The sequence below is a fragment of the Rhyacophila brunnea genome, unplaced genomic scaffold (genome assembly GCF_057557595.1).
Source record: "Rhyacophila brunnea isolate RB1 unplaced genomic scaffold, BYU_Rbru_1.0 scaffold_13, whole genome shotgun sequence".
NCBI classification, from domain to species: domain Eukaryota; kingdom Metazoa; phylum Arthropoda; class Insecta; order Trichoptera; family Rhyacophilidae; genus Rhyacophila; species Rhyacophila brunnea.
In genome coordinates this window covers 1,787,022-1,804,627 of record NW_028232785.1, presented here as the reverse complement: position 1 = coordinate 1,804,627, position 17,606 = coordinate 1,787,022, and the positions used below count along the sequence as shown (strand labels likewise).

Below are 17,606 nucleotides of genomic sequence, written 5' to 3'. Positions count from 1 at the left end.
CATGATCTTAATATTACTAGAAATAGCGTTTTGAATGAAGATTACGGATTGTCCAGTCTCATTTAAATACAAATCTTGCAACGAATACCCTGCTAGACCCTACAGAAATTCGCTATCTTGCTTGATGTAAAGCTCTCTCAGGAGCTGCGCTTGAAGAGTCTGGCTGAGTCCAAGACTGCCGATCAAGAGGAAGATGTCGATCCCTCGATCGATATCGGGCACTGATGAAATAAAATATGTCCGCTCGTTTGCTATTCGCTGGTGCCGACAACTGCGCCATCTTGCGTCCTTATATATCGCCCATTGGCTTATTGAGTACTTAGAGCGGAATGCACAAAAATTTATCATAATTAAAATTTCCTTAGTACAAAACACTATGCAGAAACATCGTCTTTAGTCAAGAACATGTTTTCTATGGTTCACCTCGTCTTAAAAGCTTCGTTTGTTTTTTCTATTGAAAATAATTAGATATTTAAAATCTCCCATTCCTATATTTTAGGTAAATTATTTTGTTATTGTTAAACATTACCAAAAATATGACAACTGCACTAAATAAATGCTATAACTGTAAAAACATAATTAATATTTAATTATAATACATTCATATTTCCGTTATCAGTCATTAAACGTGATTTTGCAGGGACAGCAAAATATTTTTTTACATGGTAACACTATTTTCAAGCTGTCATTCTGTCTGGCATCTTATTATTTCTAAGGACTAGCTTAAAAAATAAAATAATTAAAATGAACGAACGAATAAACATTATCAATATCGATATTGAGATAAATTGTTAAATTAATATGAGTATATGGACTGTTTTATAGACACGCGAATTTATTTTGACAACAGCGTTAAATAGGAATACAGAAGGGGGCATGTTTATAACAAAAGTAGTCTATGGTTAAGGATTTCTTAACTTATAGTCTACAGTTAAATCATTCCTTTCGGCAACTTATCCTTAAGATCGAAATATTTGATTCTGCATACCGCTCTTACGATACAACTTAAGCAAATCGATAATGCATTATTCTTGCCACCAAAATGGGGTTCAGTGTGATCAGGTTATAAATTAAACCGATTCTCTATTGATTATAGACTTGCTGCATATAATTGACATGTCACACCATGACAACTATGCCGTCTCATTAGATTTATGTAAAATATTGTCACAGCAAGTATTTAGACTTTCTTATTCGTAAAATAGAACGCAGTCATTTTTTTAATCGAGATACTTCTGTAAACACAAATTTCGTAAAAATGTTATGATGACAATATAATATTGCACGTTATCGAAAACTTTTCAATCAAAATAAATTGCAAGAGAAATGATTTTTTACAGGTTATGGATAAATATACAAGTATTATAAAAAAACTAATAAAAGTTAGAATGTTATTTCAGACTTATTGCGTTTTTATGGGAGCAGTCGACATGATGAATGCCAAACAATACTGATAAGAAAAGGTGAATAAGGCACACAATAGCTTGCTATTTGCTATTACTTGCTAACTAAAGACTAAACATGTATATAGAAAATCCACAAATTATCAGATTTCTTTAGTCTACACATGACAGAAGAATCAAAAATGTGAGATTATTTAAAAATTTGTGGGGTGGTAAAAGCATGGGCAAAGATAAACGAGGTATATTATTTATAGTTTCGAAAGCGATGTAGTGACGAACTAAATAAGAGGTCTTGAGCGTTTAAGACGTTTAAACTGAATGAGTCTTTTTATAAAATTTCAAGTTATAATCTGTTCTACGTGAGTAATCTCATATAACACATTTAAACGGCTTTTCACCAGAATGAATCATTTTGTGTAATTTCATACAACCAGACTGAAGACAAGAGTAATTACATTAGTCACATTTAAATAGCTTTTCACCAGAATGAGTCATTTTGTGTTTTTTCATTGGACCAGATTGTATGCAAGAATAATCACAATGTTGACATTTAAATGGCTTTTCACCAGAGTGAGTCATTTTGTGTGATTTCATACCACCAGCTTGTTTACAAGAGTAATTACATTGGTCACATTTAAATGGCTTTTCAACAGAATGAGTCACTTTGTGTAATTTCATCATACTAGATGTAATAGACGAGTAATCGCACTGGTCACATTTAAAAGGCTTTTCACCAGAATGAGCCATTTTGTGCAATTTCATATTTTGAGATTGTATACAAGAGTAATCACATTGGTCACATTTAAATGGCTTTTCACCAGAATGAGTTAGTTTGTGTTTTTTCATTGTGCCAGATGCTGCACATGAGTAATTACACCGTTCACAATTAAATCGCTTTTCACCAGAATGAATCATTTTGTGTTTTTTCATTGAGCCAGATGCTATACATGAGTAATTGCATTGGTCACATTTAAATGGCTTTTCACCAGAATGAATCATTGTGTGTATTTTTATTTTACTAAATGTTTTAGATGAGTAGTCACATTGGGCACATTTAAATGGCTTTTCACCAGAATGAGTCATTTTATGTATGTACATATCACCAGATTTTATATTATATGAGTGATTAAATTGGTAACATTTAAATGGTTTTTTACCAGAATGAGTCATTTTGTGTATTTTCACCATTCTGAATGTAAAACATGAGTAATTACACTGGTCGCATTTAAATGGCTTTTTATCAGAATGATTTATTATATTTAGATTCTTAACTGATTCTCGAATGCTTTTGAATTTTTTCAATTTACATGCTATTGTTTTTTTATGACAAGTTTCGTGAATCTTCAATAGAGATAACGATGCAAAAAAGTCAAAACAAAAACTGCACACAAAATTTTTGTTATTAAAAGATTTTTTTTCTAACTTTATTACGGCCACTAATAATTTGGGATCTGTGGCGTAAGATTGTATTTCCTTACGTTTAGCAGTGCGAATGACTATATTAGTAATCGTTTCACATACGCCGAATTCTCTTTTAATGTCTTGAGAGTCAATCTGTATTTCATCGTATGGCTCCTGTACTTCTAAGATCCTCTGTGACAATCCGAGACTAGTGGAATATGTCAAGGTAGTGGCTGCAGGAATTAACTAAAAGAAAGTGGTGTATATTATAGTGCAAGGTTTGTGGGAATAACAATGAGTTATATATATATATATAGATTTTAAAATAAAAAAAACAATATTAAGTATATATTTGTTGAGGCACACCTTACTATTGGTTTATGTATGATATAGCAAACCGGAAGTGTATTCTTATATAAAGGCATTTTCCATGCCTACGTCACCAAATTCCATACAACCAGGTGCTTGAGAAGAAAATGCCGAATGTTACATGGAAATGAAGACGTTTGATGTATATATAAGATCCGGAGTACCTAGCTTAGATTAGATTATTTACCTGATTTGCTGCATTGCATTCCGAATAAGACCAACCGGGTTGTGGATCCTCATGAATGCGTTGGCTTATTGTGTCTTCAACACACTCCTCTTTGAAATCAGCTCCCGGAAAATTCATATCAGATTGTTTAGTGGCTTTCTGAAAAAACAATAATTTATAACTACATTTTAAAATACAACAAATCGGCTATTTGATAGGGATGCAGCCTACTATCGGTATTGGCAATTCTAGTACGAAATTATTCTATAGCGGACATCATTTGCGGGCTTTCATTTCGCACACGGTTACCGCATGCCTCTTCATGTGTTCACTTCAAGTGAAAGTACTGCATGTTCTAAGAAAAGGGTGACAAATGAGGGGTGGGTACGTCCACTTTACATGGGATTCAGAATGGCCAAAACGATGGCAGGTAAAAAGCATAGCAAAAAAATGTTACGTAGGTACTGAGATATTCAAAAGTGGTAGAGCAGTTCGTTTTATTTTTATTCATAAACATCGGCTTTCATTTCTTCACGTTGTAGAATCAAGACAGATGGTAAATCATTGGGATATACAACGGTTAGACTTAAGCAGTTTCTTATCACTTTAGCAAGTGGTGATACATTGTTTAAAGAACATTGTCTAGACCTAGACAAACAGAGAAAAAAAGAGTATTGACCTACTATGGCCGAGCGGTTTAAGCGTCGGCCTCTAAGTTCGTGAGTCTCAAGTACGAATCCTGGGTCTAGGAAATACACATTTTTCCATTTCTATTTGTAGTCAGAGTATGGACCTAATAGGTTGGGCAAGTGGCAACATCCATTTCTCGTAAAAAAATCTATTAATACAAACGTCAACTTTTTGGAGGCTCATAATGATCCTGATAGGATCAGACATGATCAAAAGTAAGAAATTGGATTTCGAAGATTTTTTCGTCACTGGCATAACTGATTATTCAGTTCAGATAGGTCAGTTCATTCCATCTCTTAGACTTGGACGAACAGTATTTCTGTCAATATTAAAAATAAAAGTACCTACCCGATTCATTCGCTCCGAATAAGAACAACCCTGTTGTGGATCTTCATAATTGAATAGGGATTTAACGTCTTTCAAAGACTCGGTCTTAATGTCAATTAGCTGAGTGTCTGACTTCAATGGTATTATAGCCGGGTCTGAAACACTATTCTGAAAAACAAAATATTATATTATAAAATCAAGAATATTTTTAATAAGACCGACAACACGTGTGAAGCTTGACCACACACTTGAGAGGTCTCAGCTCTGACACTCTGCAATGTGGACATAGTGTGTCTGTCGTTATCTAACGCCAAACTTCAATAAAAACCAAAGTATTTTCAAATATAATGTCTACAAGCACATTGCAAATAATATGTAGTAATCTACGATTATATTTGAATTGTCATTTTATATAATTATTCATAACTAGCATAAATTAATTTGAAATAAGACAAAATAATATTATGAATATAATTGGAGGAAACTTGTGGATACCTAATAAGTATGTCAGCCTATTCAATTGCGATTAACCTCTAGAACAGTGTCGACCAAACTTTTTTACTTCACGGCACACTGGTAAATGGGATTTGTTCCGCGGCACACCAAATAAAATGCCTTAAAAACGAAATATACCTAATTAATATGAAGAAAGGAGATCATAGTATTGGTTACATTTTTTTTTATTTAATATTTTATCAACATTTATTTATGTACATATGAAGTGGTACTAATTTTATAAGTGAGAAGCATGCAATTTATTTTTAGAAAAAAATCTGTCAAAACGAGGTTCTAAATTAAATAAACAAACACGTAACTCCTTTTCTACCATCCATTACCGCTCTCGTTTTTTTGATTCCATTTCCATGAGCGCTGAAAAAACAAATTCGCAAGAATAGGACGATCAAAACGGCAACAGAGTTTAATTTGATGTAGCTAATCGAGGATATTGACTCCAAAGCGATATCCAAAATGCTGATAACGCTAGCTCAGAAAATGAGAATTTGTGCGGAAGGTCGTTTTTTAGATCTATTAAAATTTCCTCCTTTGTTAGTGTCAAGTGTGTACCATCAAACCTTGCGAATGGATTGATGACCCACTGGTACATTTTGATAATCAAGTGATGGAAAATACTTGGAAAATGATGCACAAAGGAGTTACAATGTCCTCTGCACTTCTGCCTAAATTTTAAATTTGTTTGAGGAAGCATGTACACCTGGAAAGCGATCAAGCAGAGTTTAGTTTGAGAGTGTTGATAAGCATATCATACAAAAAGGAACCGAGTTGTTTTTTTTCCAGATAATATAAAACCATTTGTTTTGATGGGATGGAATTTTTGTTCTGGTTTTCATCTTGTTTACTGTCTCTCATTCTTATTTTTTTATTTTTCAATAAGAATTTGTCCATCTTAACACTTCAAAAAAGGTTTTTTTTTATTGAAAAACTGGTTTAACTTTATTGATGCAGAAGATGATATTATAATATTTATATACTTATGTATATATTATATTAGCAAAATGGACCGTGATATACTAAACTAAACACTGACAGTTTGTGTTTAAACGAATGAAAATTTGTCTCACAAAATGGAATGATTGAATAGAAAAAAACTGAATAGCTTTATTTAAAATGAATAGTTTTGGGGCTTCTTCTTTCGCAGCACACAGTTTGGCAGACACTGCTCTAGAATAAGAATACTCAATGTTAATTTAAAAAAAAGTATATATTTATTTATTTCGTCGTTTGTGTTATTAGTGTTTATGACAACGGACCCTAGGAAAACAAATAAAACCAGATTCAAAATCGTCATCGCTAATAATAAACCCTTTATTGTAAATTGTCCACTGTTGAGAACAGGGGTGTGTTTTGTTTTAGTTTCGTTTATCCGGAGTCCCATATTTACAGCAGATGACTTTATTTTATGGAAATAATTGTCTTGTTTGTGGGCAATGATATCAATAACAATGTTAGGTGTGTTAAAAACTCATAGTTATAGCAAAACTGTGTTAGCAGCAAAATTAACTGGGTTTATACGGGTTACGTGGGCCGCTCGGAGCTGTGTCGCATTTGCACGCGGTTTTAATTACACAAAATACATACACTGTTAATTACGTCTGACGACACATATCTTAAAATAAACAATATACGACATACAACAATCCCGTTATGAAAAACTAACCTCAAAAGTGTATCCAGCCTCGTCGGTGTCCTCTTGCTTTATGTAGGTAAGCAGCTGGCTGTTTGGGCCATGATTCACAGGTACCTCAAACCATTGCTTCCCTTCTACAACAGGTTCATTGTCTTCTCGTTCGCGTTTGATATCCATTTTATGCATGCAATTGGTCATCAAATTGACCGTGGCACACAGACGTAACAGAGTGACTTGACGTATGACATTTCATTTCACAATAGACAAAAATAGTTAACCGTGTTGCCACTTTTGCAATAATATTATAAAAATTAAATTTAATACTAAACTTCCTATGGTACATCTTCACACCGCCTTCCCGTTATAATTTTCCTAGTCCACTTATATCCAAAATTATGGGATTGGATCTAAAATGCTGAATTTTTGAAAATTTTATTATTTAGTTCGCATCAGAGTCATTAATGCGTCAATGACATTCTAAGCTACTTTATGAGCTGCTTGTTTGCGAATTTACAATCTATCTGTAAAGTCGCCTAGTGTCAACATCGAACAAGCTAACGAGCAGATTGTAAACAATTTACTGATAACAATTGAAAGCCGGTCAACTTTAGACGCTACACACTGGCGTGTGAGCCTACTGCGTCTGAGCAGTAGAGCGTGGTAGCGACCTCTCGGTAAAAAACGAAGTAGCTAAATTGCCCGCTTTTAAATTCGCCAACAAACAGCGCGTAAAGTAGCTCAATGTAATTGAAGCATAAAATTCGTCCGGATTTAGACATTTTAAACGAGTTTTTTGCTCATTGATAGATTTATGTAGGTACCAAATTTATTAATGTAAATAATTATTTATCTACGTACCTGAGCAGTCGAAAGCAACCATAATATTATAAAATAATTATTGACTTTTGATCATTTTTATTAACACTACTTTAAGATAATTTTATTTATTCTAGGCATAGACAAGAAGATATTTGCTTCAATTCACTATGGTAGTGCAATTGAAAAGTATTGATACTATGTAACGAATTGAAGTATTGATAATTTTCACTTAACCCTAGCTGTCAAACTATAATATTATTATTATCAGGAGTCAGGACACGTTCCTCGTAACTGTCTCGTTTATTTGATATCCCATGTAAAAATGAACGTAAAACAGGAGCCAGGCGTATTCGAATCCGATGAGGAAGGACATCGTTGGTTTGAAGTGCCAATATTGCCACCAAACATTCCGGAATCCAGCACTCATGTCAAAGAAGAGACTGCCGATGTGTCCATTTGCGATTTTGAGGTTAGTTTGTTAAACAAGGTACTTACTGTCATGTTAACTGATGTATTAGCTTTGTGTTATAATAATTAGCTATGAAAATATACGACTATCCCAAGATTCCCAAGTCAAATTAACCCTTTTTCTTTTGACAATATCCGATCCCAATAGGGCCATATTATTATTGGTCTACACAGAGCGGAGATTTGTATTAACGGATTTTCATTTGTCCGAGAAATCTATGGCAGCCACTTGTTCAATCAATTATGTCCATACTCTGACATCAAATTCAAATTGAAAAACAATATTATTGTGTATTTGGCATACTGAGACTTCGAACTGGGACTCACGGCATTATAAACCGAAGCGTACTCACATAGTTATCTACTTGAAATAACTAGTCGTATATTACTCCATAATTCATTATTTGGTAAGTACTAATATTCTAGCATTTTCATATTTTATCGTGTCAATTCTTGTTGACGGGTTTCTATGGATTGGTTGTATTGATTATTATGTATCTTCAATCTTCATTATTCGCACCAAAGTATTGTAGGTATGTTAATAATGTATTAGAGTTATTTTTTCAAGTGTAGATAATATATTATCAAATCCAATGACATCATACTGTTATGGTTTTGGGTAGGTACCTGCCTAACAGTGGCGAAGGGTGGATGTAGGCTGTTAAGATTCCACACAAATAGTTCACACTAAACATTGTCACTCAGGCGTATTAGAGTTCATTGAACGGAGACTACAATGTGCAGATAGTATTTATTAGTTTTCAAAAATAATTTCAAAAATATTCGTTTATCTCTAAAATATCTAAAATTATACCATCAAACCATACTTAATTTTATAGAAAGAAGAATATTTTTATCGATTATGGTTTTGTTAAGCAGCAGTGACGTCCCTAAATAGAATGCCGCCCCTGAGCGGCGCCGTAATGCCGCGGCATTTTTTATACAATATTTTTTTCCGTGCTCGTGTCGTTTATGGTCACCAATGACGTCGAAGGGCACCAGAAGTAAACTAAACATTGCGAACCCAACAACAATTAAAAGTAATGTTAAACCTTTAATGCTAATTAAAACATTTTCTTTCCAACCAAAGAGCTGAATTTTTGAAAGGAAATATATTTTCATTATTAAGTACTCAGTTTAGGTAGTTATTTCTATATATACCAAATGATTCTACTTGATTTGCCGCCCTACGAGTAATTGCTGCCCCTAAGCAACGCTCAATCTGCCTACCCCCACAGGACGTCACTGTTAAGCAGGGTACCATTGAATTAAAAAAAACTAACCAACGCTATCTACAATATAATATATATTCTTAATTAAACGAAAACCAATAAGTATGTCTGAAAAAGTGTGCATCCATACCATACCTAAATTATTATGGCTTATTTAGGCAGGGTTCGGTGGAATTTTAAAAACTAACCAACACCGTCTGCAAATTGTATTTTTAGTTCAATAGCGTGTAAGAATATTTGTCTCATATAACTTTTTAAAGACATAAGGTATTATTAATATATATCATTAGTTAACTTTATTAAATTCCTATAATTGACGATGCTAACATGATGTAGTATTATATTGATTATTGTTTAAGGATCTACTATTAGGGTTTGACAATGTATACGCATATTGATTGTAGTACTTATTAGTGATAGGGTTTTTTACAAACACTTCAACTAATCATAATTTGATGAATTAATAACACATTGACTGCTGAGTAAATAATTACTTGTTAATTATCACATTTAAATAGCATGCTAATTACATCGATTGGCCGTCTTATCGTTACGCGCTAGTTTAGGTGGCTGATAAAGTTTTTACCTACTTTGTTGTATTTATTTATTTGAATCAATTGTATCCGTTGTTAGTGTGTATTAACCTTTCGGTGAGTGCACATAGTGCTTGAAGATGCCGAAAGGCGAAACCCGGAAGAGTACAAAACTCAAATCCATTAGAAACCAAATAAGTATGACTAACAAAGTTAAGTGTGCACTATTAATGTCGAATTTAGAACTAAGCTCATCTCAGTATAAAAATTATGATATATCAAATGACTCAGTATTAATAGCGATTGGTCTTAATTTCTCATAATTAAGTATGACTCCTTTAGCAATGTGGTCGATGTGCGTGGACGCGATACCCGAGAGATGCAGGTTTGATTCCTGCGGGGTATCTTACTTCTTTCAAAAAAAAATATTTCTATTAGTTATAAAATATTTTCCCAGAAGTGTTTTCAAAATTATGTATGTTCAATTTTGGTATTGTTTTTTTTCAGGACGGCCAGTTAAATGAAAAATCGGAAACTGATTTTCAACAGCATAGTTTCAAGAGCGAGTTTGTTGAAGGCACAATTTCTTCATTAGAAGATTCACTACCCGGATGTTCATATCAAGTTGGTACATTGACAATTTTTTGAACGTGTAGTTTATTTATAAGTATCATTAATAATTGAGAGACGTGGTTTACAATATTCCCTACATAAAAATAATTCGAGGTATATTCAAAGACCCTCTTTTGCCCTTAAAGAAAGAACCATGTTACTGAAATCAGACCAGCTGTAATAATTAATATTATTTGTAGATACGGCAGGCAAAAATTCATCCGAGCTTCTTCCCTCTAGTGGGATGAACACATTACCATCACGTTACGTGCTGTCACAATAAACTCGAGCTACGGGGAAAAGTTTTCGATGTAATTTTTCTTGGTATTTATTTAAAAAGTTATCAGACTGATGCTTCCATCTCATAGCACATTTTGAACCAAAAACAAACACAGTCAGTTACCAAAATTTGACGAAATGGCCAGAACAACAATGATGTGACCTCACTTCTAAGTACGCTTCTTCATCAAACGCATGAGTCAGTGATTGTCTTTTTTTATTTTCTACAGGGCTACACATTTTCGACGTATGTCAAAACTGGGTGCCCTATGTTTTCATTGGTTAATATATGGATTGTCTGATAGTTTATTTATTATCTATGACTGGTGTGTACATAAATATTATCTAATAGTCTGCTGGTTGTGTTCTGTTTATCTATGCATACATTATCGCAAGCAATTTTGACGAACGCTTATAAATTAATTAAAAATGTACTTACCATACTTGGATTTATTGAGATAATGATCATTCATACATTCAGCCATACACTAAATGTATCAGCATGACATCACGTAAAAGCAAGTAACGTGGTGGTAATGTGTTCACTTCATAAGGCCATCAATTATGGATTTTATGTGTCATTTTATTGTGTAAACACCCTTCATCGGATTCTCTTCATAGGATTCTCAGATATTCCTGGGATTCCTAGGACTTTCTTCATTGTAAGACGTTTCAACATAATATCAATATAATTATGTACATTTTTCCACAGATGCCACTTGTTTTGGAACAAGAGAAAGCAGCTGATTCAACTAATGAGCGATACTTTTGCAATGAGTGCAATTATAAAACAAAAAATGTGTCTCATTTGAACAGACATAGAATGGTTCATACTCGAGAGAAACGGTTGATATGCACTTTTTGTGATTACAAATGTATAGATTTAAGTAATTTAAAGCAGCATAAAATGGTTCACAGTACAGGGAAACCTTTCAAATGCGGAACATGTGTATATAAAACAAAATACCTCGCCGACTTAAAAAGACATATCGCGATTCATAGTGGTGAAAAACCTTTTGAGTGCAATTTGTGTGATTGCAAGTTTGGTGACTCAACAGACTTGAAGAGACACCTAATTATTCATAGTGAAATAACGCCATTCCAGTGTTCTTTGTGTGATTACAAATGTAAAAATTCAACTGCCTTAAAGTACCATATGATGGTACATAGTGACGAGAAACCTTTTCACTGTAGCCTATGCGACTTCAAATGTAAAGAGTCAGGGATTCTCAAGAGACATATAAGAGTTCATACTGGAGAAACCCCCTACAAATGCGATTTGTGTGATTTTAAATGCAGCCACTCCGCTAACTTAAAAAGACATAAATTGGTACACACTGGCGAAAAGCCCTATTTGTGTAATTTGTGTGATTACAGAAGTAAAGACCCACGCAGTTTAAAGAGACATAATTTTTTGGTTCATTGTAGCGAAAGACCTTTTAAGTGTGACGTGTGTGCTTACGCATGTAAAGATTCCAGTAGCTTAAAGAAACATAAGAAAATTCATATCACTGAAAACCCTTTGAGTGCGGCGAATATTAATTCGAATGCAGACATATAAGTCGCGTCACACTTTTTAAATAAAAACATTTAAGATAAGTGTTTAAAAATATTCATTTAGATTTGTTGTCATTTAAAAAACATTCTAATTTTCGAAATAAATATTTTTTTTGGCGGTCTCATTGTAAAAGCATAAGACCGTTGTAGTGAGATGTCCAGGTATTTAGAGTAGTCGAGATTTGGTGATTGCTTCGATGGATGTAGGAGCAATTTTTTATTGCGGCTTAAACACTCGGTGTTCGAGTTATGTTACGAGAGTTATGATAATGTTCCGAGGTCCGAGGCTCTGGAGATAAGATGTTGAGCGATACAGAAATTTAGATGCTGACAGCCCAGGAAGTTATAATCGAGTGGAATTCGCAATTAATTGTGATCCGCTATTTATCGACATACTCACAATCGAAATAATATCTTGAACAGAATATTTAGTAAATAACTATTACAATTGAGTCAGCTATTTTTTGCAAGTCTGCAATAATTGGACACAGTCTGACTATACGGGAAATGGATATGAAGGAATTCATAATTTCGGTCAATTATTTAATATCGCTGATCAATACGCTGACACGGCTTAGGTTTCTGATCCTAATAAATTTGAGCCAATGTTTATTGATTAATTATTAAATTTTAATTGAATGTAAAGACACAGTAAAAACCATTGTTTCTTTCGCGTCTCACTTCAATTGTTTGGTATACTGCCCTATTAAGCACAGATGCCGTATCTGCATTTTAGGCAAGTGGAAATCTGAGCTTTCATAATATTTTACTTTTCCTGCTAATAGTGGGGAACTTTTTGTTTATTTTATTTGCCTATAATACTTAATTTTGGTTTAAAATTTTGTTCACATACCTTGAAAATTTGATTTGTTATTTTTCGTACAAAAAATGTACTTACGGCTTCCTCCATACAAAGCATTTCTTAGGCCGTACTAAGATAATTTGGGCGTGACTACATTTTTTTCCTTAATATTTTTAACCCTGGCAGGTTTTAATAAATCTAGTCTTATTCCCGGACAAATTTGAGTGAATTTTTTTTTTATAGAATATATAGTAATCTTAGTTTATTGCGTTATTTATGGGAATATTTAAATGAAACTCTCAAGAACAATAGAAAACAGTTTAATAATTTCAAAGAGTGTAATATTTTTGTCAACAACCTACTTTGTGCAGAGGAACACCACACTCTTCGCTCGTGTACCGAGTCTCGCCTTTCTTCGTCATCTTGGCACATTCCTTACATACCCTTGACGGGTATGCCTTCTTCTGTGTTGCTGGAATCGTCTGTAAGGTATGTCCAGATATATCTCCAGATAATCTGACAGGCGAATCCAGCATCGCATTACGCCTCGGAGCCGGAGAAGACAAGACATCGTTACCAAATGACAGTAATCAAGTAACAACAGATTCGGGATTCGTTACATACTTATTTCTGTAATGAGGCCCAAATCTATCATGTCGCTGGAATGGACAGATGATATCATCCTCACTATGCGCTTATCTCTCCAAAAATGTAAGATCTACTTTTATACAGATAACCGACTCGCCCTTCCGTTCAAAGACTGAACTCAAGTTGAAGACCTCTATTTTTTCGAATAGTCCCACAGACTCTAATAAATGTTTATCACCAGCAACTTCTCAACCAACCCGATACTATTGTAAACTGCCCAGGTGCTGGAGTATATTCTGCTGTTTAATGCTGCTAATTTTTGCAAAAATAAATATACGCACAAGAATTCATGAGTAGGTAAAGGATTATAATATGAAATAAGCTCTGATTATTTCGTAAGAAAATAAAATCGATAACGTGTTCGATCTACTTTTGAGCAATGTAAAATTGAATAAAAATGATAACATTTGTATAGCATACGATTGACTGAATGTGAATACATTTCCGATCAATGGGCGGCTAGTATATAAAGAAACGTAAATTTAATGTAAACTTTAACTGGAATATGATTCGCCAGAAATGTTGTCATTTTTCCGACAGTGTCCAGGTTACTGAGTTAAAATGTTTAATAAAAAAGTGGGAAAAATTAATCCGCAGGGGCAGGTCGTATCGATTCCTCCGCGGGAAAGAAGTTGAAAATATTCACCCGGGAAGAAAAGTCGAGATCTAACAGCGTAAATAGTGGTGCATTCAATGTATCTATTTGTTTTCCATGAGAAAGCCCTTGCCACGATTAGAGTTCGAGAAGCATTTAAGGTGTAAAGATATCGTAATTGTCGATTATCCCGCGTTCGATGTAAACAATTGCATCATCTTACGATGACATCACTCATCATCAACCGCGCATGAAAGTTGGTTTCCAATACCTCATCGAGGACTTAGGTACTCAAATCAGTAGTCCTAAATCTAGGAGGACAGTGATTCTCATCTCATGAATTTGTGTGACGTGTGTAATAAATTTAAATAAATATAAATAGTTATGTAGAATAAAATTAAGTAACTAAAATGAGTTTATATGAATAAATATTTTCAATTTATTTGTAAAATAAAATACTAGTGATAAGACATCTAATAAAAATTAATTATAAAAATTATTTTATTAAAGAATAATTAAACAAAACTACGAAAACTTTTAATTGAAATAGATCCGCGATCCATATTACGAGAGCTACAATACGGCTCCTAAACTCGGTGACCTTGAATTCAGACCACCAGCTGTTCTTTAACGTTCCATGTAGCAACCGTGAAATAATTTTAAATAAAATAAACAATATAGGGTAAGCTACCCAGTGAATAAACGTCCCCCAGTGAATGAAGAAAACTCGATTATTTAAAATCATAAGAATTGGGTGATCTTTTTCTGAAGAGGGCACTTTTTTTTACGTTGGGAACAGTTAAATCCATATGAAAACAACTTTAGAAACCCTCTCCTGCGTCAGTTGCCAGATATTCGGTCAACTTTTTTGGTCATGAAGTTTTGTTCCTAGCTTTACTAAGGAGTGTGCGTAGTCCGAAATTTTAATTGTGACTTTTTACCCCTTTTCCCTGCATATATTACCCAATTATTGATTTTGCTGAAGTAACTGAAGATTATAAAGGTAAGATATCCTTTTATTTGTATGTTTTTTTGTGCCGTAACGTTAAATATGAGTCTTCATTAAGTTGTCTTTCTAATGGAGGTTAATCCAATTAATAAACGGTGTGTTTATTCTTTAGATTAGTCATAATTCATTTATTTATTATTATACCCTGTAATGATTATAATATATAGTTGTAATGTCGATATTTCTGTATATAAATGTTTTAGGAAGCTTATACCTAGCTAGTATTTGAACACTTTTCTTGAATACTACGGTACCAATTCATTAACTAGCATTTTTAATCTAATGAATGGACCAAATAATTTATTAATGTATTATAGTTGAAAACCTCAACTTTTTTATCTATGATTACTTCACAAACAGGAATATTTACAGTACAATAACAGTTTTTTGATGTGGCGGCAGATAAATGAGCAACATTAATGTTAAACAAAATTTCAAAATTTTCCTATTTTTTAAGATAAATCATCTTCAATGCCATAAAATTAATAATCACATAGCTATACACAGCTTATTATACTTACATATTGTTATAATTGCAAAATAATAAATGCTTAAATTGTTTAATATGCTTAGTTCATTTACTGGTTTTTTTCAGGTTCATTCTTTAGATTCTGTGTTCAATTACTGGGCTTTCTGTGTTACTTTATATATTATTTTTTTATCAAACAGAGATGTGTAGCACATTATATATATTATATTCATTTAAATCTACACAAGTTATAGATGAGTACGATATTTTTTATAGAAACTATAAGACTACCTACACTTTTTTAGAAATTTTACAATTGTCCAAAGTCCTTAAGTGTGCATTCACTGGGCGGCTTACCCTATCCCTTAGATTCTGGCGTTATCCTAATATGAGCAGGCGTCTCTAAACCTTTATATCACAGTATTGCTGTGGTGTGTTCACTAGTGTCGTTTAGAAATCTTACTTAACTACCCTCTTCGACCCCGCGCTGAGCTATCCTAAAGCAGGGGTTCTCAATCTGGTCTAGGGACTGGGCCGGTTGAGAATTTAACGCCCTTGCATCTTCACCAAGACCGGGGTATCGTCAAAGTACTAGTTTAAATCATCATAATTTAGTTCAATTGGAAAAGTATACTGGCGTGAATCCAGCAGCTACAGATTCAAGTCTCATCGGGTATCGTATTTTTTTCTCCATATAATTTTGTCTAAACTGTGTCTAGGCAATTGAAATGTTTTCAAATTATGTAGGTAATTTTGAATTTAAACATACAATTTATTACATACTGGTTGTGCATTTCGAAAATTGGACTGTATTATTTGGAAGGTGATGCTGGGAATTCCGGATATAGGTGAAGGGGTGATGAACATGAACATTTGATGAGATGAGGGCTGGCGCGCACTGGCACTGGTCCCAGGTCATACACACCTTCACTGGTTGTTTTGGGTTACCCTGTTCGCGCACTTGTTTCACAGTTTATGGATGATTATGATCTTGATGAATGATAATGATTTGTATGTATGATTGAACAAATATCTTTCAGATATGTTTTGAGTTTTCAATGGAATTACTAGCCACAGTAAGCTGTCAGAAGCCCGCTCTCGTCGGCTGATTAGTAGTAACTGCCTTTCTCTTTACAATACGGTCTCTCATGACCAGCAATTACTCGTCGATTCGCTGGTGACAATAACACTGGGGATTATGAGGTGGGTGAGGAAACAAGGAATGGAATGGGAATATAAATGGCTAAACCAAATACAAAAAGTTTTTTTTATAAAATAATCATAAACACATAGGTACATATTCTTATCTAATTATTTATTAAAATAGGGAAAACAAGTATATTCGTTTTACATTATATCATTATTTTCAATATACATTATAATATATTATTATTATTTTATGACAATAAAGATTATAATACGCAGAAATATGTAAGTAATGACATTTGATAAGATCATTTTTTGAAACTGATTTGATTGATAATGTTCAAATTATTTGAGTTTATTAAAAATATATACATGGCAGACATTTAAAGACGCATAGGTCAGCCACTGCCAGTGGTTTACAACCTTTTTTCATGATTTATAAATTACAGATTAAAATTTGTTTATAGACCACATTACATTGTGTATAGAATTTACTGCAAATGAGGAGTTATTATAATATAATTAAATAGTCAGGCAGACAGGCAGCTAAAAGTAATGTTCTAACGCATAATGCACGTCATCAAATTATAAATAAAACTGCTTTATTCTCATAGTTTGCGTAATTTTAATGCACTCAAATAACCACTATTCCGATAATATCAATAATCCCATATTAATACAATTTTGTGTGTAACATTGTTGATGGTGCGTACAGAATTTAAATTGACTCATTCGGCTGATATATGGTAAAGTTCTAAACATTTTTTTTAATATACATGAATAATACAGTTTCTATAAAATAAAAAACGCCCATGCTTTTTTTTATAAAACCAAATGAAATTGTCATCATATCTTATACGAGACAATATAAGTTAATTTGTCTGCTTTCATCCTATCAGTTGATATTTATGTGTAATTACACTAGTTACATTAAA

The 17,606-nt window shown here is 33.2% G+C and overlaps 2 protein-coding genes and 1 long non-coding RNA gene across 5 annotated transcripts in view; 1 reads left to right on the top strand and 2 right to left on the bottom strand.

Moving 5' to 3' along the window:
- The window catches only part of LOC147076097 (uncharacterized), an 833,775-nt gene that overhangs the window by 259,229 nt on the left and 556,940 nt on the right, over positions 1–17,606 (bottom strand). The window lies entirely within an intron of this gene.
- Positions 1,911–4,524, bottom strand: LOC147076116 (uncharacterized). The gene is made up of 3 exons (XR_015069559.1): positions 4,378–4,524; positions 3,361–3,498; positions 1,911–3,050 (listed from the first exon to the last, which is right to left on the bottom strand). It is a non-coding gene; the product is annotated as an uncharacterized LOC147076116 (long non-coding RNA).
- LOC147076115 (uncharacterized) lies at positions 7,529–16,634 on the top strand. Its single transcript, XM_085941574.1, has 4 exons — positions 7,529–7,790; positions 10,062–10,178; positions 11,158–11,394; positions 16,566–16,634. The coding sequence occupies exons 1-4, from the start codon at positions 7,644–7,646 to the stop codon at positions 16,632–16,634; spliced, it is 570 nt and encodes a 189-aa protein (XP_085797700.1). The 5' UTR covers positions 7,529–7,643.